The sequence below is a fragment of the Bombus vosnesenskii genome, unplaced genomic scaffold (assembly GCF_011952255.1).
Source record: "Bombus vosnesenskii isolate JDL3184/JDL3185 unplaced genomic scaffold, Bvos_JDL3184-5_v1.1 scf7180000013579, whole genome shotgun sequence".
Taxonomy (NCBI): domain Eukaryota; kingdom Metazoa; phylum Arthropoda; class Insecta; order Hymenoptera; family Apidae; genus Bombus; species Bombus vosnesenskii.
In genome coordinates, this window is record NW_022883131.1 from 314,702 (window position 1) to 340,899 (window position 26,198).

Consider the following 26,198-nt stretch of genomic DNA (forward strand, 5'->3'; position numbering starts at 1 on the left):
AATGTAACATTGGGATTAGCGGTTTCTTGTATATAATTCAAGACGTGTATAATTTGTTTACATTTAGTATCTCCAATATCTTATATGTATATATATATTTATTTTTAAAAATGTTAAAACAATTATGTATATACAATATCAGCAATATATAGATTTTTCCTTGAATATTAAGAGTAAACAACAAAATATTCCCTCTCAAAATTGTAACACAAATGAAATTGTGAATAATTAATTTTTCCCTTAATTTACAACATATATTAGGTAAAATATTTCACAGCCAATAGTACACATTAACTGCAATAAACTTAAAAATGTAGCAAGTGGGACATACTCAATAAGTTTTACATAATTTCGTTTGTAATACTTTGTTTTGATAGTGAGACACTTTTAGTAAATAATATGTCTATTGTGTCTGTTTAAAAATATGATTTGTTTCTTTCTTACAATGACTGACCAAAATTGAAAGGTATAGATACAAAAATAATTAAAATATATTGATAAAGTAGGACCTTAAAAATCGTTGTTTCATGTAAAAGGCAGGTTTTGTAATATGTATATGTGAGCTGGCCTTTTTGATATAAAATTATAATATATAAAACTAATGAAATAAAATAATGCATATACTACAACTAATATTAAAGTACATAATACAGAAATGAGAAACATCTGTATGTACATATATAGGAATTTCATTAGCATAAAGTACAATACTAAAATACAATGTACTATTCTATAATGTATATCTTCTTATAATCTTTATTATGTTATCTTTGTTTATCGATAATTTTATAATGATAATATATCCTATAGTAGCATATATGATTCACCTCGAATAACATTTTTTATAACATTTCATTAATTCAGAAATTATCCATTTTCCTGAAATTATTCAAAATTCATTTATGAGTTAACAAATATAATAAATATACTAAGTACAATAACACTGTATCAATTTTCTACCTTTGATCTTTTTCTGTGGATTTAACAACCTATATAATCTGACAATTAATTTTGTACATTATATTGCTTTCTTCTGAGTTAATATTAATATATTACCAACAAACATTATATTATATTATTCAAAAATATACAACAAGTGGCTAAATAGTAAGATTTTGCAACTATTAAAATACATATTATAGTTTATAAACCTTTAAAATAAAAGTCAACAATAAACAATTTTTAAATATAAATAATATTGTAAACATCGATATTTTAAAAATAATTATCAGAATCATCTAAATGCTTCAAACTTGTTTTTTAATTTTTGATATTTTTTCTGATTTTATTAAATATTGTACTAAATATTAATTGACTTATCTTACTATATTTGAAGGAATATGCATATTGACATATCAAAAGATAACACTGTCAAAATAATTTATCCAAAGGTGAATCTTCAAATACATGCCTTTTTTAAATGTGCATATACAAGTTATTATGTGCAATACAAATGCACACAAAAATTTGTATAGACATTTGGAAAATGATTGTGTTTAGTAATATAATATGCTGTTTAAATTTACTTATATTCATTACTTCTTTAAAAATATTGAAAAGGTAATACTGTTGTTTTGTGCAAAACATTACATTTGATAATAATAAAGTTTAGATATTATTAGTACAGGAAATTATAATGTAATCTACAAATGAACATTCACAAAATAAATAACAAAAAGAGTTTAAAATCATAAATAGCATGTTTATATCTGTATTCAATTTATACAGGTTGTGGAGTATCTTTTTCTCATATATAGTGCTTCTAATTTTTGTACACACTTTCTATAATAGTGTGATTAAGCAAATACTGTATCTACTATAAATCTCTCTTAGTAATAACATGTCCTTTTTCTATGATCATTGATAGAATTATATTATTTCTAAGTGAAAAGAAGTGAATTTTTTTTATAGTATTTTAATATTCTAGCACAAATAAATTACGCAAAAGAATGCTAACTGGTGATTTTAAATTTAAAATATGAAGTTGTAATTGCTTTAAAACATACAAATGATCAGTATAAGGATATTAAACTAATTTTAATGGGATTACAGTTGGTAATTTGTGGAATAATGGATTTAAGCAGAAATATGCTTTTACAGAAAATTAATTTTGTATTGCAATAATATTCCAAAAGATAAACAACAGATATTTATAAGATATATGAGACATGCTTTGTTTAAAAAGTAACTGCATATATATTGTAACATAGAACAAGTATAACAGATATTCTTATGGCCAGCGCTTACCAGTTAATATCTTTTAATGAATGTGTAGAATACACTAACTTTTCTTCCTCCTCGAATATTAGCTTAGATATTCTGATGTTAATATTGTTTGAACTCTCTTGCTTTATTTCATGACAATTGACACTGTTACAACGCAAATGGACAGACGAATCAGCACATTTTGCTGTTGCGTATCTCTTTAGAATATATTTTTGTTATAAAATATTATTTTTTTTATTTTAAACATGTAAATAAATATCTGAGAAGTAATTTAACTTAATCTAGAGAAATAAAATTATATATTAAATACAAATATTTCAATACAAATTTTGAGTAACTACATTATAGGAATATTAAGTATTACAGTTAAAAATAAAAATGTAAAACGTTCCTCAGAAATATGCAACATGTGTTAACTGTAAGTAATAATTTACTTAATGTATGTTTAAATTAATGTATTGATTCGACTGGCCAGTTGCGTTGATTACGGTTCATTTTCTCAAACTATCCTTACTACTTGTTCGGCTAGTTGAAGCTGTACTTGATTCTCCAGGACCTCCAGTACCTACTGCATCTCCATTAATACTGGATCCAGCAAGAGATGCTGTCGGTGTAACTGGAGCTGAACGCCTCCTTACTTTTGTCAAAGCTTTATCTAATCGTTGTATAAACATGTCCACATCTGATTTCTTCATACCTAAAGCTGCAGCAGCAGTTAAGTATGGTACTGGATAATTACTATTATGAGCTCCCCAACCTAATTTAAATTAAATGAATGAAAAATATAATGAATTTGAAAGTGTCATTAAAATATACTAGACACACTTTTGGTCACATACCTTCAAACTTATATGAAACAATATGCTTAGTTTCTGTTGTTGTTATTACTCTTGTACCACTAACATTGCGGAGAAATAACATCAAACCTAACATTGTAACTTGTTTATTATCATGCTGATGACTTAAACACTGAAGAGTCATTCCCATTGATATAGGATTTCCTTTAGTGTCTAGCAATCTTTCATCATGTCTGGCTGCTAACTTGCCAAGTTCTTCCTTTAAATATGAATACATTTCTTTACGTTGTGTTATTAATTGTTTGTAACCCGCCATTCCTAAGCTTAGTAATGTTATCATTACATCCATAATAGAGCTGGCACTTGCACGACCTGGGTACATTTTTGATATGCGATCTAACAGATTTTTGTCAAAAGAGCCAATAATTGCACCACCAACTGGTACTAGAAAGTTTTTATCTGTGCTTTGAACGAAAGCATCGACGCGGCCCTTACGTGATGCTTCTTGAATCAAATGCATACATGTCGTACTCTGTAAGCTATTGACAAAGTATAATGTAACATCTGTTCAAATATAATATGTTTAAAATGCTATAGTACATATATAATATACATAAACATACCCATATGCATTATTTACTAAATGTGGAATGTTATATTGAGTACAAAGCGCTGCAATAGAATCAATAGAATCACATGCCCTGGGTGCAAAGCAACTAGTTGTTGTTAGCACACAAGCAGCACTTTCACCTAAAGCTGCCATTTGAGATTCAAGTCTTTGCATATCTGTCTTTAATTCATCTCCAACTATCTTGGTTTCAATAACAATCGGTTCTAATCCAGCTGTGATTATTGATTTAAAGCTTGATTTTTGATCAATTCTAGGCCACAGGACATACTTGGCTCGTGGTCTATCCTGTTTAAATGTTAACATACATAATACCAAGCTCATGCCTGTAGCCATTGGTGATAGAAAACAACCTGCTATGCTTTTTACACCTGCAATGAAAAAATATTTAATATAGCACTTAGATAACAAAAATTTTAAGAGCTTTAATAAAATTGAGCAACCTTAATTTAAAATTATTTATCTTACCCATATATCGAATGACTTCAAGTACTAAAGCATTTGTTAATTTATACATTAGGCTACTTCCTGCAGCTTTTGGTTGTACTTCTTCTAAATCACTTGATCTTCCTATGCCATGACCCATTCGAAAATGTCGCCTTGCAACAATGTTCGATACGATTCTTGCTTCACGTTCTCCAACACTACAATTGGAAGGAAAATTGTTGCTGTCCATTTGTGACAGATCTGAGAGAAAAGCTTCTATTGTTGCATCATCCCAACCCTCTTGTGGCCATTTTTGCTAGTTTGAAATAATTTATATTAGTAATTAAATGATATAATACAATTATATTAATATATTAGTAATTAAATGATATCGGCAAAATATTAATTGAAATCTTACATGTTCGATGAAGTGTCTTATAAGATTTTCACGTGCTTTTTTTGCATTTAAACCTTGTTGTACATAGGTTGAAGGAATAAGTCTTTCAGCTAAACTGAATGCCTGATTATTCATCTTCTTAATTTATTTAATTCTTTCACACACTTAGGCCAGAAATATTAGAAAGTTTGATGTCTTAGCACAGCATTGCTTTTAATAATTAATATCAAATGATTAGAATAATTATTAATTTACAGATAATATGAACATGAAATGCTCATCATACAACACAAAAAAATGATATAACTTTATATAAAAATATTCTTCTATGGTATTCAAATGCATAAACATTTAATACAAAATTATATTATACTTAAATAAAAGATATTGCTCCATGAATGATTTTTATGTAAATAGAAGGTGCAACAATGTTGATGGTATTATAGAAAAGAAAACAAAGTTTCCATATAAAAATGAAATTTATTAAAATGTCAAATATATGGGTACAAAAAATCATACATTACATATTATAACATGCAAAAGCTAATTACAAATCAAAAAGATATGTATGCAACTTAAAAAAATATATAAAATCACATTTGTATATTAATAAATATTCGTAACTATATTTCAGAAAAAAAATACAGTGCGAAAATATAATATTACATAATTTCATAGAATATGAATAAAAATTAATTAAATAGCGAAAAATCATTAAGTAACCATAAACATCAGTACCACATAAAATCAAAGAACGAACGCGCTGTTGTTTATTTAAACGAATCTAACAAAATACAACAAATTCAACATCGATATAAAGGTTATGTACTTTTATTATGTATGGATTAAAACACTATTCACAAAAAAAATGAGAAAAGAATAAATAGTTACAATATCTGAAGTTCTGTTAAAAGCTAGCAAACAATAAATAAAAAGAAGGTTGATTCGAATGACACAGTTTCGTGGAACGGTGTAATAAACGATATATCATAGAATAAGAAAATGGGTTGGGCTACGATGAATATTCGTGTGCTGGCGGTGCACTTGATGATCATGCACTACCTGACGCATTCCAAAGACTCCGAGCCGTAATATTTTATACGCGCATTTAACGGAACTTGAATTGAGCAAATATACACACGACCTGTGTCGCCGTGGTCATCGGGAATTGTCAGCAGACGACAGGTTGTTAGAGGTTATGTCGTGTCGAGGTCACCTAAATCGGATTAATTTTACGCAATAAGAGAGGATGCAACGTAATTGTTTGGCCACAGGGGACTCAGGACTGCGTTTTAATTGTCATTAGTTACACGATGTGTACCGCGGACGCGTGGAGAATAGCAAAATTTACGAATTACGGAATTTTACCTCGAATTATGGCGTTCAGGCGACAGCGGACGGACGGGTTACGCACGGCGCTACGAACGAATTCGTTCGCCGCCTTTACAGGTCAAAGTGATTCGCATACAACTTACAACTCAACTATCCGGCAGGTGCATCATTTACTGATAATTACCTTGTTACCTCCTTCCCATTGAAAAATCATCGATCATCACATGCTGATACGAAAAATGGAAACGTAGCGCAGAATCAGCGATTTTTTAAGTATGTAGTGTAATTTTATCAACTTTCTTATAATAATTTAAAAAATTGTTTAAAAATTCATTCGCAAATAGTTCTTTAAAATTATCTTAATGTCTATTAATTGGTCTTCCCTTTTTTTAGAAAAATATTTATGTTGCTTTTCTTTATTTAGTGATTGTAATACTTTATGCATATATAATCTACGTAAAATGAAAATAGGTTGTTGTAATATTATCAGCATAAAAATAGTATTAAAATATTACCTTGCACAAAATTACTTTATTGCATTTAAATCCTTTTTACTTAACGTTTGCATTTATATTTGGAAACTTTATATTTTTATAGTAACTTTATAATCTTTTATAATTTTTTGTTAAAATCTCGTAATAAATCTGTTACAATTTTACATAAACCTTCAAATCTATCGATGTAGCGTCATTAAATATTTATGACATACGCACGCATGCATGTACACACACACGCGCACACGTACATATAGTTGTTCTCATGAATATTACGATGATATTACGTAATCACTTTCTTTCATATACGTCAATTAACAAAGATTTTCATTATTAATAGACGCTACGGAATACTAAAATCTTAACTATTTTCATCTCAACTGAACCTCTGAATCTCATCTCTGAATATTGCACATCTTGCAATTCGAATTAAATCTATTACATTGTAAATCGTATATCGTATCCATTGTCAAATTATTCACTATATAAAGAAGAAATTACTTTATTATAAATTGCAATGCATTTTCAATGTATCTCATTTATTTGTAATATTTCAGTTTAAATGAATTTTAGGCACATGTGTCATGAATAGGTTACGGATATGTTTATGTAAATTCATATATCTATGAATATAATTGAAGAAATAGAGCCTAAACAAAGATTTCTTATGTCAAATATTATAATGATATAATATTTTAAATATTACAATATATACTATGGTAAAATTACGAGTATACATAGTCTTTGAATATGTATTTTTCATAAATACTAAATACATAAATATCCGTGGTCTAGTAATAATATTTAGTAGATGAATCAAACCTTTCATAGATTGTTTCTATTGTTCATAAAATATAAATTAATTTTTTAAATATCCAGTCTAATTATAACGAGTACTATACTTTGTTATATATTTTTGCATATTATGTACATTTTTGCACGTTGAAATTTCCTATAAATGTATAAACATATGCAGTCTTATCATGAATATATGAGTAGCCGAAACCAGCATAGGAATAGTTTGATTTTCTGCATTGGCATACCTGCCTACACGTTAACCCTATTCAGTGAATAGATCTTATAGTTTGCGGTGAGGTTCGCATTGTGGTGATAGTGTGGAATTGGTATTCGAATGACAGGTTGTCGTGCTGTGTGTTAGTATTCAAGTTAAGTAACAAGAATATTTCAAAATTATTCTGTGTCTGTATTTATATAAAACATTGAATATAGCACTGAAAATTTCGAGCTTATTAGGTACGTTCTCTTTAAACTTCCGATAACGAATTCAATTGGCGGATACTTGATATCAATGGCTGAATAACTTTTTATCATTTTTCCGAATAACATTATTTTGCGACAATTTGTTTCTGGCTTTTATATCGATTAAACAATTTAGCAGGTGACAATTTGATATTTTAAAATAATATCATTGCAACTGATAATTATCATTGTTTCGTGACATGATTATTTTATTGTTATTTTCTGCTTTATAACTATTTGCAGTTTTTGCTGTTTACAATTTGCTTAAAAGTATATCTTTTGTATAACACGTAAATGTTTACTGTTATTAAAAAGAAATTTTAATTATGATATGTTTGGATTAATTTCATCTTTAAACATGTTTTTAATTATTGAATGATACAGTGATACAATAATAATTCTGATGATATGTTAAGTCATAGTTTTTAAAATAATATTTTGCATAAAAATCTGTCGTTGTAAAAGATTATCATGTGCGAAAATATTTAGAAATTTATTTTATCGATAAATTGACAAATTTTTTTTTTCTATCTTTCTAGTTAATCATGGAATTGGAGAATTGTAATTCGCACGGGGATCATGTTCCTACTACACCTCAACACGAAAATGATCCCAGTGGAAATAAAAAGTGGTATCGACAAGCTAGTCAAAGGTTAGTGATTAATATCTCGTTAACTGTATCTGACAAACGTTTAAAATTCGCTGAAGCTTGATTAAAAAATTGATAAAACAGAGTAATGTTTTGAAAAATATTAATAAAATAATAATTTTCTATCCAAATTTAATTCTTAATAATAAAAGATTATTTTCACTCCATAATTACTATCTATATACGTATATTTAATGTTTTTAAATTTGTTTATTTTATCGTATATTTTACTTATTGGAAAGCATTATTGGTGTAAATATACCACATTTTCACGTCGTTATAAGAAATTTAATTATTTTCAATAGACTAAATTATTGTTCAATTATTTTGGGCAGTGTATCATTAAATGCATACGCAATATGCCCATGAAACATATGTCGAATTCACTATCGTATAATCGTTAATATTTTATAATAAATGAAGTGCTTTATTATACTGAGAAAATTTATTTATTTATGGGAAACATAAAGGTGTAAAAATGCACATGATATGTAAAAATATATAAAATATTCAAGATAATTACAATATGTAACTGATGAAATGAATGTGTATTTAGTTTTTATTCTTTTTAATTATATGTATTCATAGAAATATGAATTTGCACGAACATCTGCAGTCTACTTATTATTATCTCAGACGAGCCACCCGACTCTAAGGCACAAAATTTTACGGTATTCACAAGATCGCCAAGGCCATACCAACAGCCTACGCATTATCAGAGGCGGCTCGATCATATTACGCGAAAATAACTGGTTTAACTTTATATATTTCCATCATGATTGTGAGTGATTTTATGGTCTTGAAAAAGTAAATTTCTGCACTTTCGCCGTTGTACCATAGTTTTTCACATTTGAACGATTACAGTTTATGTTTTGATGCTCGTTTGATCAGAATTACTCAAGAAAATCGCGTGTGATATTTTTCTATACACTTCCTTCATCCATGCTGTCGAGACTTACATAGATAACGACTGTCAAAACATCTTACTGATAACAGTATATTTCCTATTCTGTCATAAAGACTTGTGTTTTTAATCATTAGCAAGGAGGTAATATATTTCAAGATTAAAAAGCTTTTCTATCGCTTTTTATCTGTCCCGAGTTATTTGGTTCCATGGATTAAGAATCCATCTTATTTCAAATTCGAGTTTTATTATAGAGATATTCAAGATTATTTTATACTTCAATTCCATATTAATCTTTATTCATTTATCTTCTTTTTTTAATCCTTTGCTTTAAATCCGTAAATGTTACTTTCCAGTTATTTATTTTCTTTTCTATTGTTTCCATTATTTCATTTTTATATACAAGGTTATCTTTTTAATTGGCCGATTTCTTTCCAACATATTTTGGCAAGTTTCTTTCTAAGACGCATATGGTCTGTCATCGGTTGTATTAAATTTATATCTGGAATTTCAAATCGTTGTTAACTTTATATGACCTAATATATAACGCAGATTACGCTGCAATTTATAAAATACGCATCATAATGAATGAGTGTTATATAAAGAGTGATACAAAAAATAAAAATTCAAGTGATAAATTATTAAAATTGTAATGTTACCATCATCCTCTCTCATAAAATAAAAATCCATTTTTCCAGAAAATTTATATTTTCTCTTTCATTCATGAGACTGTAAAGGATATTTTGGTTTAATTGATTCTTGATTATATCAAATTTCTCTGTGTACTTTTCCTTCTAATCTATCATCGTCACGCGAATGACCCCTGCAGCCTTCTTATCGTCGTTGCTATTCTCGCCATATTTTCGTGTTGTTTGCTCGCGTGTAACTCGATTTGAGAATTTTCATTGAACTCAGTACGTCGTTGTCATTCGCGTTGGTAAGTTAATGAGCCGCGTAAATAACTCTGGATTTCATTCTCTGTCTCTTTCTCTTTTCCTGCGTTCTCTTTTCGGAACGTTCTATGATCGATTTTCCAACCGTTCAGTTTCAATCGATCTGTTATGAGCTGTGAAAATGTGGACGTGCTGATTACGCCAGGCAGAACTGGTAATTCTTCTTCTATTTCTATTTGTTCCTTTTATCAAGCTTACACGCATGGCGCGCCGTACTGTGCGTTTTTATCGAACAATAAAGTACAATACGCTATTAATATGCTAACGAAACGTGTTTAACTGGCGAAAAGTTAACTGAAAATTAGATTTCGTGAACTTTGTTAATAATCACGGATTAAATACTTTTTATGATATTTTTCACACAATTTTACTCACGTGACGATGTTTCTTCGACCAGTAACCAGCATTCGAATGTTCTGAAGCAGGGTGCAAAGTTCGATTCCCGGATGAGTCAAACATCTTTTACGAAGAATCCTTTTATCGATCAGTGTTTGGCTCCCCTTTAAATCACGGTATAGAAATGACCAAGAACAATTGTAGCGAACAAGACCTGGATAACTACAATGAGAGTGTCCTACGAACAGATAAGCGTGAATTAGGTCACAGGTAAATTTCTTTTCATATTTTATCATATCTACTTTACGATTGTGGTATCTCTTATAATTCATTACTCACCTGTGATTACATTACTTTCGAAAAATATTCATTACCAAATTTTATTAGTAGATAGAATATTAATCATTTTCAATGTCAGCGATGATAATTTCAGAAATGTGTGTGTTTGGAGATTTTATAGATTTAATTTATTGATGAAGTTTTTAATCATTTTTGAGAGACCAGATTTGAGTGTCGTGTTTCCCCTCGCCCCTCCCTTTCTCTCTCTCTCTCTCTCTCTCTCTACTATGACAATAATGCGCGCGCGCGTATCTGCAACGATCTGCATCTCGTCGTACAATTCCTGCAAGATGATTTAAAAGATGGACTGCTAATTTTTAAAGCATTCGATTCTTACCCGAACGTATCTATACACTAATTTTTACGTAAATATGGAAAACTTCTTTGTTCAATGCAGATGATGCAATGCTCGAGAGCATACAAGAATTTATAATACCTCTATAAATTTGAATAAAAAGAAATTATGTATATAGTACCTTTATTCCATAACTGGATAAAATTTGTATCGACGATACATGATCAGAATTATCAAAATATGATGTGATAAGAATTATTTATCTTTATTTATGCAGACTTTGTTTCTTAAACATCCAAATATGAGCGTAGTAAATACTATTTATGTATGCTATCCGTCTAGATATCTATGATAATAAGCTAAAAACAAATTCCATCGTACCATTAGCCGATATCTTTCCGAATGCAAGATGGAAACGCTAAACATATTGCAAAATACGATATTTCGCAATGCCCCTCCATGCCTCATTAAGTCAGTCCGGTGTGGCCTGTTCTTTTATCTCAGTTCGAATGCCACGTTCCACCTACGGAAATTTCCTCTAGTCAGAGTTCTTCGCTTAACTTCTAAAAAATTACATCACTCGACTTAATTCGATATTTCATCGATTATTTCGTTTCAGGTCTTAGGATTTGAAACTTCCGCAAAGTGCAGATCTTATAATAAGACTTCGACCTCGACTAGGTTACAGAAGTGGAACTCTGATCTCGATTCAGTTTGCTCGTCTCCTTCGATCGTTCAAATACTCTTCTTCTTTGTACCGTGTGTTATGTGCCATTCACAACGTGCTTCAAGCTTCTGAGCGCCTCGGGTAGAGAAATTTGAAAAAGAAATTTGAAGAGCATAGCTATATGTAATACGTGCCTATTCTCACGTTGCGGCTATCTTGAGACAAAGAGGCAACCGTCCTCTTTCTTGTATCGTGACTTATGCGAGTTCTTCGACCATATTACGTACCATATTTAGGAGAGAGAGGTCTTATGCATTTTTCATAACCAGGTCAAATATATGCACGAGCGTTTCTTTGATACATAAAAATATGTTCCGTGTTCCATGTGTACTACGCAGTTTATTCATGCCAATGTTATAGGTAGTATACGCGTCGAAGTGCGTTAAGCTTCATTCATTTAGGATTCAATATGTTCTAATAGATCCTAAGTATATCGCATTAAGGGTGCAATCTATTTAAAAAATCTTCACTAAGACATGATATACGTTAATTGTAATTTTTACTACAATATTAATTAGTAATAATTACTATAATGTCGCAACGCCGTACATGTATGTCATATTATCAGGTGCAAGTCGTTGTTCGAACAAAGCAAAATGCGACTGAGAAATGCGCTTTTAGTTATGTTTAGAATTTAATTTTAGCTGGCACATCTAACTAAATAAGTAGACGAACGCGTGCACGCGTGCACGATCGAAACAGAGATCTTAAATTCGACCCGTGTGAAATTGCTTTTTTCAATAAGAATAATAGAAGCTTGCATTGTGATGTTCCACTCGTTAATCAATTTTCTTTCTTATCAGTGATATATCGAATCATTCAATGAAGCAAAATTATCAAGGTGCGTTTCGTTATCATATTTTTTGTTGACATTCTTTTTTTTTAATCTGTTTGTGGAAATAGAATTTTCAGAAATTCTTAAGCAATTTTCTCGACACAAGGATTTAAGTACATGATATTTTCTTTGAAACATTCACTGGAAGGAGCTTATTCTATTCTATATTACATTCAGTGTTAAAATCTTTTTTTTTTCTTAATTTGTTCTTAGAAGTTCAATTTTCCAACGATTCATAAGTATTTTAACTGCAGTGTTTCGTACTTCTGCTCATATAAAAGACGAAGGTTTAAATAATTTTATAGTATAATAATAGTAATATAGTATATTAATCTTTTATCAAAGGTATGTTTGCAATAAACATCTTGTAATTCCTATGTGCATCCCCAATGTTTCATTTTATTAATTAAATTTTACTGTTTGATACTCGCGATATGTTATAATGGTAAAATAATATTTTAAAGAATTTCGTATAAAATACATAATATATTCATATACATTATTTTATGATAAGTGTCCAGATACTTTCGTGAGTTACTCTACATGATGTTGTACATTTTGTGTCGATAAAGTGATGAAGTGAAAACATCTATTACTCAAAACGCAAATGTATTATATTATGTAACATATATATATACATAATACCTGGCGCGTAAAATGTTTCATTTGCATTGGAATGTGGTAAAACTTAAAAACAAAGTATCTAAGAAAAGAGGTGTTTTCTCTCTTTATGCGTTATTCGTATCTATTTAAAAACATAATTTCCTTTAATAAGAAATTTGTCCCGCCTTTACGAGGAATTTCTTGTCTAGATTTTGAATTTTCTAAATTGATTAGTCACATCATTTTCGTTCGCTAACTCTGTGGTGATGGTGCAGACAGTGAATAAGTAGAGTGAAAGTGTGAACGATGCATAGCTTAGCAGAAACACATATAGGTACGTGGATCCTTGTACAATGCTTGACCGCCTTAACCGAAAGTCGATAATGTGAAACAACCGGCAAAAGAAATTCACATTAGAACAATTAAAATCTGCGTTGAATTACATTGACCTTAAACCTTCATGGTGGTCGAGAATTGAAGGGTTCATCGCATAAACAATGAGATATTATATTTTCCAATCTTTCTAATAATAACACATTTTATAGAAATATAGATGTTAGACTCACAACATAGTCGGATTAATATTATAAAAAATAATCGATATAAGTAATTAATTAATGTGTAATATTTAATGTACGTAATGTAATATATTTAATGCGATAAGCAGTTGCGTAATATAATGAATATTTCATTAAAAAACGGGTAAAAATAAAAAATTTTCTCTTCTGGAAAAAGACAAAAATTGATGAAATATGAATTCTTCAATTGACTCACAAGAATAACAATCTTCGATTTTAGTCGTTCTAGAAACGATGCAACATGTTTTCCCATTATTTCGAATAATATATTTCTTCATCTTATGAAACACACGAGAAATTCATTTCCTACGATATTCTTCAGCTACGATGATTAACCAGTTGGAATTTCTCAATTACGACGCTGTAGTCCGTATACAATGCTTTATCTATAGTATACAATCTGACTATACAATCGATGAGTAACTGAAAGACTTCCTCGAAACGTAGTAACAATTAGTGCACTTATCTATGTATGTATATATATGTATATATATGTATATATATATACATATATATATATATATACATATATATATAGCGAGGATAGGATAGATCGGAAGTTTCAATAAAATGTAGGTTGCATGGTAAAGGTCGGGTCTAGATCAGTAACGAAGTAACTCCTATATACTATGATCAACCAGGCTAACGTGACTCATGATGCATGGGTACTGGGTACGGTGATGGATGAATGTACGACGTACTGTTTTGTATAGTCGTTGAGTAAGATTGTGTTTGAAAAAAGTTAAGCATGTATTTTGAATGCAGAAATATTATAATGTGTACATATCATAACACGTTCCATAAAAATGGTTTAATATAAGGTGATGATAGTCATAAATGATTGTTTGACGACAAACTCATATATGTTATTAAAAAATTCATTTTTTTTTAGAAATTAAATAACGTTTCACGTTTTAAGTAATTTTTAATAAAGGAGGTTTTACAGTGTATTGAAAGAAGGCATAAAAGATTCAATTGGTAAGGATATTTCACGTACGGATTATTTGTACGTGTTTTGAATTAGTCAAGAGATGAAATTTTTCTAAAAACTAGCCGTCAAGAAAGTTCTAGGTTTTTGATCGTGCTGGTACTCGCTGTACTCTAAGCTGTGATGCTCGGATCATCCTGCTTTTTGAGTTACATTTATAGATTTACTCCATAAAGTATAAATGATAGTATAGAAATGCAATAAATCTTGTTATACAGCATTGCGACACTCAGCAAGATAAAACAAGCATTCCTCATTAAATCTCACGTTAATTCCACATGCACAATAACGTCTATAAATTAACAGAATTGTAGGAGAATTTCATGACTGATAAATATGTAAAAATTCTGTAAAATATTTAAAAAGTGATGAATGAAACGCGAAAAATATATTACTCTGAAAAATTGTTAAAATTCTTTTATTCTATCATATTTTGAAATTTATAATGAATTTCTTTTATTTATTTAAGCTTCGAAACATCGGATCATGACGAAAATTTTGTTTCTTATATTGTAAAATATAGGCGATACAGACGATGCAGCGTGTATATTAACAAACCAATAATTAATTAAGCGAAAACAATATTATTGAGATAAGTATTATTAATTACGTAATAACGATAGATGGTAGTTCATAGTTGTGTATTAAGATAGTTACTATTCATAGTTATTCCCAAATACCGGGCATCAGTATGAGGCAACATATATATGTTAATACCGAGTGTGACCATGAAATTTTAATTGCAACGATATTCATTCCTATTTTAAGTGTTTCGTTATACCTACTCTACTGTTAAAGAGATCTTCATGTCTTACTAGAACGACAACAAGTGAGGTGTGCGTCCGGATTTTTGTCCGGAAGTCGATGAATCAATTGCTATCTGCGCGTATTAACTGGTAACTCGGCAAGTCAAGGTTCAGTTAACGTTCTATCATCGTGCGGATCGGATCGTAGTTTTTAGCCACGCGGTTCTCACGTGTATTATCAGACCTACACTTTTCTTTTTATCAATTACTGTGATCATCATTTCCGTGCCTTTACGCGTGTAACATTTTTAAGAAAAGAACAGTGGTCTTTAAATTAGTGAAATCTTTCTAAAAAGAAAAAGATTGATTAAATAAAATCAGTGGATCAATAAAATTGCTAAATAATTACGACAATAATTAAGCTGAATTATCTTTCAAGTACAAACTTCAGTGATACGGTAAAGCCAACTGAAAATTGTGCATGTCAGAAACTCTTAATATTATCTACGTTAAAGCTAGATTAATTAAAAAAATGAATATAATATGACGTAATGTGGACTTAAGATATATTCTTGGTTATCAAAATTGTATTAAACGATAATTAAAGCCTCTTTTTATCAAGTAACGAAACTTTAATTTCTTTTTTCTTCAGAGTTAGTATACGTGACACATGCATCACTCATAATGTATACGATCTGGTTTTCTCGTTTCTTATTGCCACCGAATTTCGAATCGAACATTTTGTTATCCGTTATATACATGATCCGGATACATTATTAAGATTGCTTCGAATAAAACTAATTAAAGGGTAATTTTCATTCCGATTTAACAGTCAAATTGCTCACTAAGAGTTCCTTAACGAATATTTATCACGTCATATATGCATTCCTAAGTTTGATCTGAATGGAACCTTTGATCTTCTTGAAAAGGCACATTTAACCGAGATAATGCGGATAAATAGCGTTCATAAAGTTCGCCGCTTTTATAAATACCACTTCTTGGAATAATGCATTCATCGCGCCAGTGATAACATAAATTACATGTCTCAAGCGTAATTATACAAGATTGTTTACAATTAATTATTATTTTTATGTCGACTATACTACCGTTTCAAAGTATCCGAATGTTTAATGATTTGCTACAAGATATATTTCAGTGATAGAATTGAGGCTAAATTTTACGCAATGATTTTATTCTTTATAATCATTATTATCATTCGAAAGAAATGAAATTCCAAAAATCATTCTTTGAATTTGAATCCATAATAAATTATCTAAAACAAAATCCATGATAATTTATTTCGAATATTCGATGATTATGTCGTAGGATATATATTTTTGAATTATTTTGCCATCTTTCTTGATATTCGTATCAACATACTGATGATTCGATCATTTTTCTATCATAATTCGTAGTGCAGGGAAAGTCAGTAAAATTCTATAGCTCAAAAAACGGATTAAGAATAGAGATCAAGAGTAGTAAAATTGCAGTGAAGACTTAACGAAGTATTCAACATAATTTTATTATTACTATTGATTTCTGTCTTGTTTTGAGCCATAGAATCTTCCTAACTTCAATTATAACACGAGTTTCATTTGTACACCCACGATGTATTCTTGTTCATTGAAGTGTTGCATTATTTTTCTTATGAAAAACCGGTTGTTTGGAATAACTTATTACCTTTCCAGTAAATGAATTTTCATAGGAATAATGAAATGCAATGGATCCTTTGTTCTCTGTAATTTAACAATAGACATAATCGTCACTATACCTAATACAATTTTACAACCTCTTAAATTCTACAACTGTATCGATTGTATGAAAAAATTAATTCCGTTACAAATAATCAAACACTTTTAATAGCAGTGTTGTTTCACAAATAACACATAAACGCGTCATGACTAGAAAGGAAGCCGATGTCTCGCGATAAACTTACGAAACGAAGGTGATATGTCTTGTTTTCGATTTAACTTCGTTAAACTTCACACGTATGTTCATTTTTTACCGATTCCCATTCTATCGAAGCTGTTATTACCGACTAACAGGTACGCATATCGATCACGAGGTGCTGATGATTATTTGAAAATAGGAAAAAATGTGGCTGAAGGATGTGCATGACGACGCCTTACTGGCTGCGAATTTCGTGAACTCGCGACGCAGCGTCCAAAACGAGTAAGTTCCTCGTTTTTCTCTTGTGTTAGAAATTTGTCCGTTGTCAAGATCAGTCTATAAGCTATCATCTATATCGTTGACGTAAGGGATATAATAACATACAACTACTATTAGTAATTTACGAATAAATGTTGAGTATTATTAATATACACCAGTGTCGATTTTTATTCGCTTTTAACGTACCTCATCCAATGTTACATTGAACATTCATCATGTTTAGTGCTCCTGATAATTTCTAAAGTATCATTCTATCAAATGAACTTTAGTTATTACAAGTGGGAACTAGGCACACTTTGATATAACTTAATTAAGAGGGTAATTCATCTCAGACTCGTGAAAATTATCGGTATCATTGACAACTTTCGAAGTGAGAAGTTATAAAGTAAATCATAATTGTATTTGTAGTCATTTACTGTACATATTAACATTACAACGATAACTCTTTAACAAAGTGACTACGCTTATTCCACAATATTATTTCTCAATATGTGTTTTTATGATTATCATCCAGCTAGGCTGTACGATTGTTACAATACGATATATATCAGAATATAAAAGCAAAACATTTTTATCTACTATTCTATTATTAACCAAAAAACAGATACAAATATTTAAAAATATTTATTTTTGTGAAAATCGTGTAATAATATTCGTAAGTCCAATTAAACCACGTTTGGTCATATTATACAACTTCAACGCAACCATTTTATTGGAGTATTTTATTGGAGTTTATTGGGCAGTATTTATATTCTTGATAATATGTATCATAGATTTATTTTATAATTTTCTTCCGGAAATGTTGTCGAACATAGACATAATTATCACGTATCCGGGATGAATGTACTTTACTCTCATTGATATTAACAGTATTTAATATAGATCGAAAATACATAATTCAAATCGATCTAGTAACATTATTATCCATTTTTTGTTATTAAACAGACTTTATGTAATCGAAAGGTTTCGATTCAAAGAATCGAAATGCGTATATTTTGCATAAATTATGTGAAAAATATCGAAGCAAAAACAAGTTGCGTTACTTCGTTAACCTTTATCATCGATTTAATAAATTATTTTTCACTGTAATTAAGTGCACCGTCGTTGAAGTTGTGAATCTTATATAAATAGATACGATTATCGATCGGATAACATCAATCACTATTTTTTAAAATTGAGTTGATGGATATAATAAATCTTTTCTCGTATTACTTATTCAACACTTCGTCCCCTATCCTTTCTTGCATATATTTTTATAATTCTTTTGCAAATCTCTAGTAAATACTGTGTCTTTAAAGTGTATAAGATAGTCTTTATTAACAATTAAATTTTCCATAAATTTATATTTGTTATGTACTATGAAGAAAGTTAGTTTTACATTATTTTTTATGTCAAGCGTATATTTTCTTCGTAATTTTTATACAACGCAAGAATATTTGCAATCAATAAAAGCAGAATCTTTGTTAAAATACTTGCAAAGAGTAGAGATTTGATAACATATACAGAATTGACTAATATTGAAAGGTCGGTGACGAAATTCTTTTTTATTTTAAATTAAAAAAGAAAAAGAAAAAGAAAAAAGAAAACGTTTCTATACCACAACGATAATAACAATTGAAATGCATTATTCATAGCCTCCAAATAAATCTTTTTCTGTATGTTCGTGTTAAGAGAGCGCAGAATATTTCATTAATACAAAAGCTTTTATTCAAAACAAACATGAATGATTCAGAAGATAAAATAGATGCAGCGAGGAGAATTAGCGATTCCGATATAGTGAGAATTCCACGCATGTCAATTTATTCAGATGAATTAGTTGCTACTTCAGAAATCTTTCTTAAGGCTCGGGAAATTGCTGTAAACAGGTTTGATGTAATTCTAAATAAAAAATAAAGTCAATTTCGAAGAAATTCGATTTTCCAAATAATTTTTTTTAAATTAAAGATTTAAGGAAGAAGCTTCGTTCTTCTAAGCTCTGATATATCATTTTTATAATTCACAACTGTGACATACTAATAAAAAATATATTTTTCATATCTTCATAAATGAATGCTTTAATTCATTAAATGTGACCACGCAGAAAATAAAAAAACGAGCGATTAAAATTTATTACCATTTACTTTTGTTGCAGAATTTTTGTGAATCGTAGCCTTCATTTAGAAAATATCAAGTTCTATGGATTCGACATGGATTACACGTTAGCAGGTAAATAAAAACGTATATTATTTCTTTTATAATAATCGGATTTAAGGAAATATAATTTAAAAAATTATAAACGTATTTTTGTTACGTTGTAATATTATTAAAATATTATTTGAAATATTTCAGAATACAAGTCGCCACAGTATGAACAACTGGGTTTTACACTATTGAAAGATCGTCTAGTGTCCCTGGGATATCCACAGGAAATTAAAGCATTCGAATATGATCCCAGTTTCCCGGTGCGGGGACTTTGGTTCGATACTCTTTATGGGAACCTCCTTAAAGTGGATGCCTATGGAAACATCCTAGTTTGCGTTCATGGTTTTGAATTTTTGAAACAGTAAGTCCTAACACACAGCTTATTTGTTAACTGAGGATTATATACATATAAACATGACATATAACATAACTTGATATTGTTACGAACGTTTTATTTTGGATATTTTATATATCTTAGCGTATTATGTACATTCTTTGTATTTTTCCATCTTCAAATTTCCTATAAAGTGTATAAAAGTCCACAGTCTAGTTATTTGTAATTTGAAAAAGTAAACGTAAATTATTTAATACATTTTTCTTCGTATGTTTTAGTTCACAAGTATACGAACTTTATCCGAATAAATTTTTACAATTAGACGAGTCCAGGGTATACGTGCTCAATACATTGTTCAATCTTCCTGAGACATATTTATTAGCCTGTTTGATAGACTTTTTCACGAATTCGCCGCAATACACGCGAGAAAAGACAGGGGTAAAAGAGGGAGAGCTTACAATGAGCTTTAAAAGCATATTCCAAGATGTACGAAACGCTGTAGATTGGATACACCTTCACGGTAATTTAAAAACGAAAACTATCGAGAATTTGGACGAATACGTGAAGAAAGACAAGAGACTGCCGATGTTTCTTAATAGAATCAGAGAAAGTGGAGCAAAAATATTTCTTTTAACGAATAGCGACTATGTCTTTACTGATAAAATTATGACTTATCTTTTCGATTTTCCACATGGTGCAAAGGTATTTAATTTTAATTTATAAAAGTCTATTTTTTAATAAGCATAAGTTATTTTAAAAAGTTAATTCTTTCAAAGCCTGACGAACCGCATAGAAATTGGAAAACGTATTTTGATACTATCGTAGTAGATGCTAGGAAACCATTATTTTTTGGTGAGGGTACTATTTTGCGGCAAGTAGATACCAAAACTGGAGCTCTGAAACTTGGGACACACAAGGGCCCACTTCATACAGGTATTTGATAAAATATATTTTTATAAAATATGAAGAATTATTTTTATTTAATATATATTAAATTAACGCTATTAAATTAATTAATATATCTTATAAATTAATATTTCAATCTGATAAAAAAATTATAATAAAACGTTTTATGTAAAACAGGAGAAGTTTACTCAGGAGGTTCCTGTGATGTATTCACGGAATTGATAGGTGCAAAGGGTAAAGACGTATTATATGTTGGTGATCATATCTTCGGTGATATATTGAAGAGTAAAAAAATCAGAGGATGGCGAACATTCTTAATAGTGCCTGAACTGGTGCAAGAGCTTCATGTTTGGACGGACAAATGTCAATTATTTGCCGAGTTACAGAATTTAGACGTTATGCTAGGAGAAATGTACAAGTAAGAAAAAATTACTGTAATTAAGATTATAACAATTTTTATGAATCATAATTTCATTCCTTTTTTCTGTACAGAAATTTAGATAGCAGCACGAAAGAAAAACCTGATATTTCCAAGTTGCGAGCATCTATAAGGGACGTCACGCACAAAATGGATTTATCTTATGGAATGATGGGTTCATTATTCCGCAGTGGAAGTAGGCAAACCTTTTTCAGTAGTCAAGTAGTAAGGTATGCTGATCTTTATGCAGCAACCTTTTTGAACCTCATTTATTATCCATTTTCATACATGTTTCGAGCTCCTGCTATGTTGGTAAGTTAATTAAGACCTTTTATTTATTACTGTAAAATTTTTCAACTTTTATTTGATTGAATGTTTCTATTTCATATTATTAAGATGCCTCACGAGAGTACAGTTGCTCATGAACAGAGATTTGTTATGGAAACGCCAATGATTAGTCGATCTCGGACATTCAAACTTACTGATGAAGAAGAAGAAGAAAATAAACCTACTGTATGTGTTGAAAAGTTTGCTTTTTATTTTAATATTATTTATATATATATATGCAGAACACAATTTAAAGTGATTATGTTACTAATTATTAGAAAACTTTGTACGTGGATTGTCCGAATAATCAAATACCACACCCAAGGCCAGAAACTCCACGTAATGTGACGCATACCCACGATGAAGATTGTAGTGATGAAGACAGTGATTCTCAGAAACAAGCAAACCATATAAGATCGTGTACAAGGAATTCTAATTGTAAATGAATTACTTTCACTGACATTTCATTTGGTTACATTTTATTCTTGCATTCTTTTTTGACCATTTACTGATATCACTAAAGGATTTAGTAGAATCTTGCTATATAAATATCTATGTTTAAAAATCTTGATCAAATCTATTAAAATTAATCAATAATAGATCTCATTCCTTTGTTTGCATGAGAAAAATTATTGTAATTGCATTAAGTTTCCATCACATTCATAAAATACATATTCCCGAATGATTATAAAATATAATATTAATATATATAAAGGGTAAGAGTAAAAAACGAGGAATGTTAATTTTTCTTAATTTTCCATTTTATAACACATTGTTCTGATTTAATAGTTTTGTAGCCCCAGTTCTCATAAAATTATAATGTTCAAAATGTCTCCATAAAATAGCATTAAAAATTTGATGTGCTGGCTAAAAACAGAGAATATTTACTCTATACTGGAATGAAACATGGATAAAAATGATGAATATTTTATTATTCTTTTTTATGATTTTTAAGTAAGATAGAAACTTAATTTTATGAACAATCCAGTTGAATTCATTGAACATTGTTCCTTCTCTAGTGGACTAAAATACTAAAACTTAATTTTTTCAATAAAGTTATTTTGTGACATTCCTCGTTTCTTCCCCTTATCATTATGGAAACTAAATTTTTTTTATTATCATACAAAATACGAGTCAAGAAGTTACAAAATATAAATTATTATAGATATCAGTGTAAATTAGTTTACACATATATATTTTTTCGTTGATTTAATTCAATATTTATTTAAATATATGTAAAATAGTACAAGGTATAACAAAAAGATTTAGGTACTCATATAGTTAAGTTCATAAGTTAGTACAGTTGAACCTCGTTTGTTCGAACATGTCGGAGTACATAACAGTTCGGATAACCAAACAGTCCCACTAATAGACGTTCGCACGTATATTCGTTATAAGAGTAAGTGTTTATATGTATTATGAAATTACGCTCGACCGTAGTTCGGATAATTGGGGTTCAGCATTAACTTCTTTGAATAAACGAAGTTCTACTGTATATTGTATATTGGACTAGAACCTATTCAAACATAATATAGTTATTCATCTATTTATATCAATAACGTATTTTTTATAAAGGACAATAGAATTGATGTTTTATTGATTATTAACAACACAATAACGTTTTTTGATTGTATGTTATTTTCAACATGAATGATTCTCGCACAAGAAATTGGCGTTTATAGAGATGTTAAATAGATACAATATTGAAGGAATATATCCTAATATTGAATTTTTCTAGTAATGTGTGTACTGTATGTTTTATAAGTTCAACCTTATACGATATAATTATAAACTCGTTATGTATTGTATATAAGTGTTGTAATTATTGAAAATAGTGTAAGTTTGAGTAGTAGGCTAGCCTTTTTACATGAGATTTCAATTATACAAAAAGAATGATATAGTAAAATCTAAAGTAAAAAAATTGACTTGAACTGTTATTCATTTTTTGCTGTATAAATTGAATGCATATAAAATGTGCTTTTATTTTTTTTTGTATCTATATAGATGTATAACTTTATTACCATCAAACAAACAAAATTTAGAAGTACAAGATTACTAAACTGTTTTACAAAAGATAAACCCCCATATTCATTATATACATATATACGAATCAAAGAACAATATAATTTGTACAACTTATAAATATTATAAACTAGAAACTTCAGTTTATGCTTTCATTTGCAAATTTCAATCGTAATTTATGAAATGATTTGTATTATGTACAAAAATGGAAGTTTTACTCTTTTCTCAATGAAATAGCATATATCAATAATAATGAAAGAAATAAAAATTGTGCATTAAAATTATTTAAATCTTATGGCTAACTCAAAAATTTACTTTATTGTCAATAATGTATGTGGTTGTTGAAAATATTTGACTGCAATAAAAATAAATAGTTGTATTTATTATACAATATACACATATATGTATATATATACACATTATTACCTGTGGTGCTAGATTTTTTTCACAACAAGGTTTTGTTGTAAATGTAAGTAAAAAATAACAACAGTTATCTAAGTGTGTAAAAGTTAAAAAATATGTACTAAGTTTTGTTATCATGCAATATAAGGATAGAACATGAGTTACGCATCAATCAAAATAAAGATACAATAACTGCAAATGTTATATTTATTTGAACATGACTCGTGTTGTGTATAGAAATTATCGTATTTTTTTAAACATTATTCGTAACAGATGATTTTATAAGAAACTTTAATTTTGTTTCTCACATTAGCAAATCTGCTAGATATTCTTCAAATTCCTCCTCTCTTGTTTTTTCCAGATTTTCAATTGGTTTTTCTTTCCAAATTTTAGATTCATCTTCATCTTTTTCTGTATCATCAATTGATTTCCCAACATTACTTGTACCTTCATCCTCTTCAATTTTAATTGGAACTGTTGATGTACTAGGCATACTACTGGGTGTTTCAGTATTTGTACCTAATCTCTTTAATGTTTTATGTTTCTTTGCTTCACGTTTTTGAGATCTATAATTCAACCTTATAGAACATTCAGGGCACAGTCCTTAAAGTGCATATCAATGATAAGCCTGTATTCCAAATGTAACAACTTAAACAAACTATAAAACGACTTACTTAATTTGACAAGAGCATTTTTTTTCTGACCATGCTCTATGTAACCAAAATTTACTTCCCAAGATTTAAGGTCCTCCTTTTCTTTACATTTTTTATTTCCACATTCAAACTGTCCCTTACCAACGATAACTTCCTTCTCTGTTCTCCATCTTAAGGCAACCTATTTAATATTGACCACCAGGATTTAATTTCAGAATACTTCATTATATATTGAAATGTATATTATAATCTACCTTATTTTGTTTGTAATATGTTAAGTCAGCTATACAGTATTCTTTAAACAATTTGTCATAATATTTCTTTGCCAAACGAGCACCCCATGTTTCTGGTTCATTATCTTGATCCCACAGAAATCTATGGTTTTCTCTAATAACGTCATAGTCAGTCTTATCTCGGGACCTCGAAACACAGGCCGAAACGTCAAGAACTGCTTGTTTTAGAGTTTACAAAGCTTTCATTTTTTTTAATTGTTTATTTCTATGTAATGCACATTTCTTTTAAATACCCTTCTAATATTAATATTTATAACATTTGGTAAAAATGCTTTTTTTACCAAACTTTCATATTTTGAATAAACGTAAGTTAACTTTAACTTACTAATTATGAAACGCCAATTTAATATATTAATAATACAATATGGTTATGATATCAAGTTATAACATATGAAAACCAATTAAAAAATTTAACATACGTATCCCGTTTCAAAGATGACACTGAACCTCCGTACAATGTGAAATAATCATTTATAAGTTTTTTGTGTCTGTCATAAGCTGACAAATAGGCATAAGCTGGAAACATGTTTCTTCTTAGCACAGACTGATTTTATTTCTAGTTCGATGTGTAACGATGAAGTATTAGTTAAAATGTACACGACACTACACGACACATATCAATCAAAAAAAATAAATGATAAGAAGAACAAATATTATTCCACTAAACATAAATATACAATTCACGTTCTCTTTTCAGAAAATACGTTGATATCAAAGATATTTGAAATTACTTAGATATATAGTACATACACATGTCTTTCTTACACTATTACGAAGTACTTTTAAAAATGGCGTCGCAGTGGAGAGTAGCGCCATTATAACAGATTCAACAATGAGAACAACAGAAATTCTATATATTTATAAATAAAAATTCCCAGAAATTTGAACACTATTTTATTGTGCGTTCTATATTATTTTAATACAACTTTGACTTGTTTTGTATTTTAATATTTCACGTAATTGAACATTAATTAAAGTAA

General features: G+C 29.1%; 3 protein-coding genes and 1 long non-coding RNA gene across 18 annotated transcripts; 1 reads left to right on the forward strand and 3 right to left on the reverse strand.

Moving 5' to 3' along the window:
• Positions 1-1,681: 1,681 nt before the first annotated feature.
• LOC117238622 (O-phosphoseryl-tRNA(Sec) selenium transferase) lies at positions 1,682-6,115 on the reverse strand. 4 transcript variants are annotated; one of them, XM_033503677.1, is made up of 6 exons: positions 5,991-6,115; positions 4,496-4,684; positions 4,120-4,393; positions 3,647-4,022; positions 3,066-3,562; positions 1,682-2,983 (listed from the first exon to the last, which is right to left on the reverse strand). In XM_033503677.1, exons 2-6 carry the CDS (start codon positions 4,607-4,609, stop codon positions 2,718-2,720), a joined length of 1,527 nt encoding a protein of 508 aa, XP_033359568.1. In that variant the 5' UTR covers positions 4,610-4,684; positions 5,991-6,115; the 3' UTR covers positions 1,682-2,717. The 4 variants fall into 4 exon arrangements, with proteins under 4 accessions (XP_033359568.1, XP_033359564.1, XP_033359565.1 ...); XM_033503673.1 differs by lacking the exon at positions 5,991-6,115 and adding an exon at positions 5,843-5,975; XM_033503674.1 differs by lacking the exon at positions 5,991-6,115 and adding an exon at positions 5,537-5,674.
• LOC117238620 (cytosolic purine 5'-nucleotidase) lies at positions 5,757-23,847 on the forward strand. Of its 12 annotated transcripts, XM_033503670.1 has the most exons (11): positions 8,100-8,212; positions 10,492-10,672; positions 17,559-17,685; positions 19,814-19,887; positions 20,011-20,224; positions 20,476-20,899; positions 20,974-21,130; positions 21,281-21,521; positions 21,596-21,833; positions 21,918-22,034; positions 22,127-23,847. In XM_033503670.1, the coding sequence occupies exons 3-11, from the start codon at positions 17,609-17,611 to the stop codon at positions 22,292-22,294; spliced, it is 1,710 nt and encodes a 569-aa protein (XP_033359561.1). In that variant the 5' UTR covers positions 8,100-8,212; positions 10,492-10,672; positions 17,559-17,608; the 3' UTR covers positions 22,295-23,847. The 12 variants fall into 12 exon arrangements, with proteins under 12 accessions (XP_033359551.1, XP_033359550.1, XP_033359558.1 ...); XM_033503660.1 differs by lacking the exons at positions 8,100-8,212; positions 10,492-10,672 and adding an exon at positions 5,757-5,967 and having other exon boundaries at positions 17,603-17,685; XM_033503659.1 differs by lacking the exons at positions 10,492-10,672; positions 17,559-17,685 and adding an exon at positions 5,788-5,967.
• Positions 8,486-10,530, reverse strand: LOC117238627. The gene is made up of 3 exons (XR_004494232.1): positions 10,442-10,530; positions 9,773-10,360; positions 8,486-9,615 (listed from the first exon to the last, which is right to left on the reverse strand). It is a non-coding gene; the product is annotated as an uncharacterized LOC117238627 (long non-coding RNA).
• A 614-nt stretch (positions 23,848-24,461) lies between the features above and the next one.
• On the reverse strand, positions 24,462-25,982 carry LOC117238625 (protein FRA10AC1). The gene is made up of 4 exons (XM_033503681.1): positions 25,638-25,982; positions 25,180-25,345; positions 24,947-25,106; positions 24,462-24,875 (listed from the first exon to the last, which is right to left on the reverse strand). The coding sequence occupies exons 1-4, from the start codon at positions 25,742-25,744 to the stop codon at positions 24,577-24,579; spliced, it is 732 nt and encodes a 243-aa protein (XP_033359572.1). The 5' UTR covers positions 25,745-25,982; the 3' UTR covers positions 24,462-24,576.
• Positions 25,983-26,198: the final 216 nt, after the last annotated feature.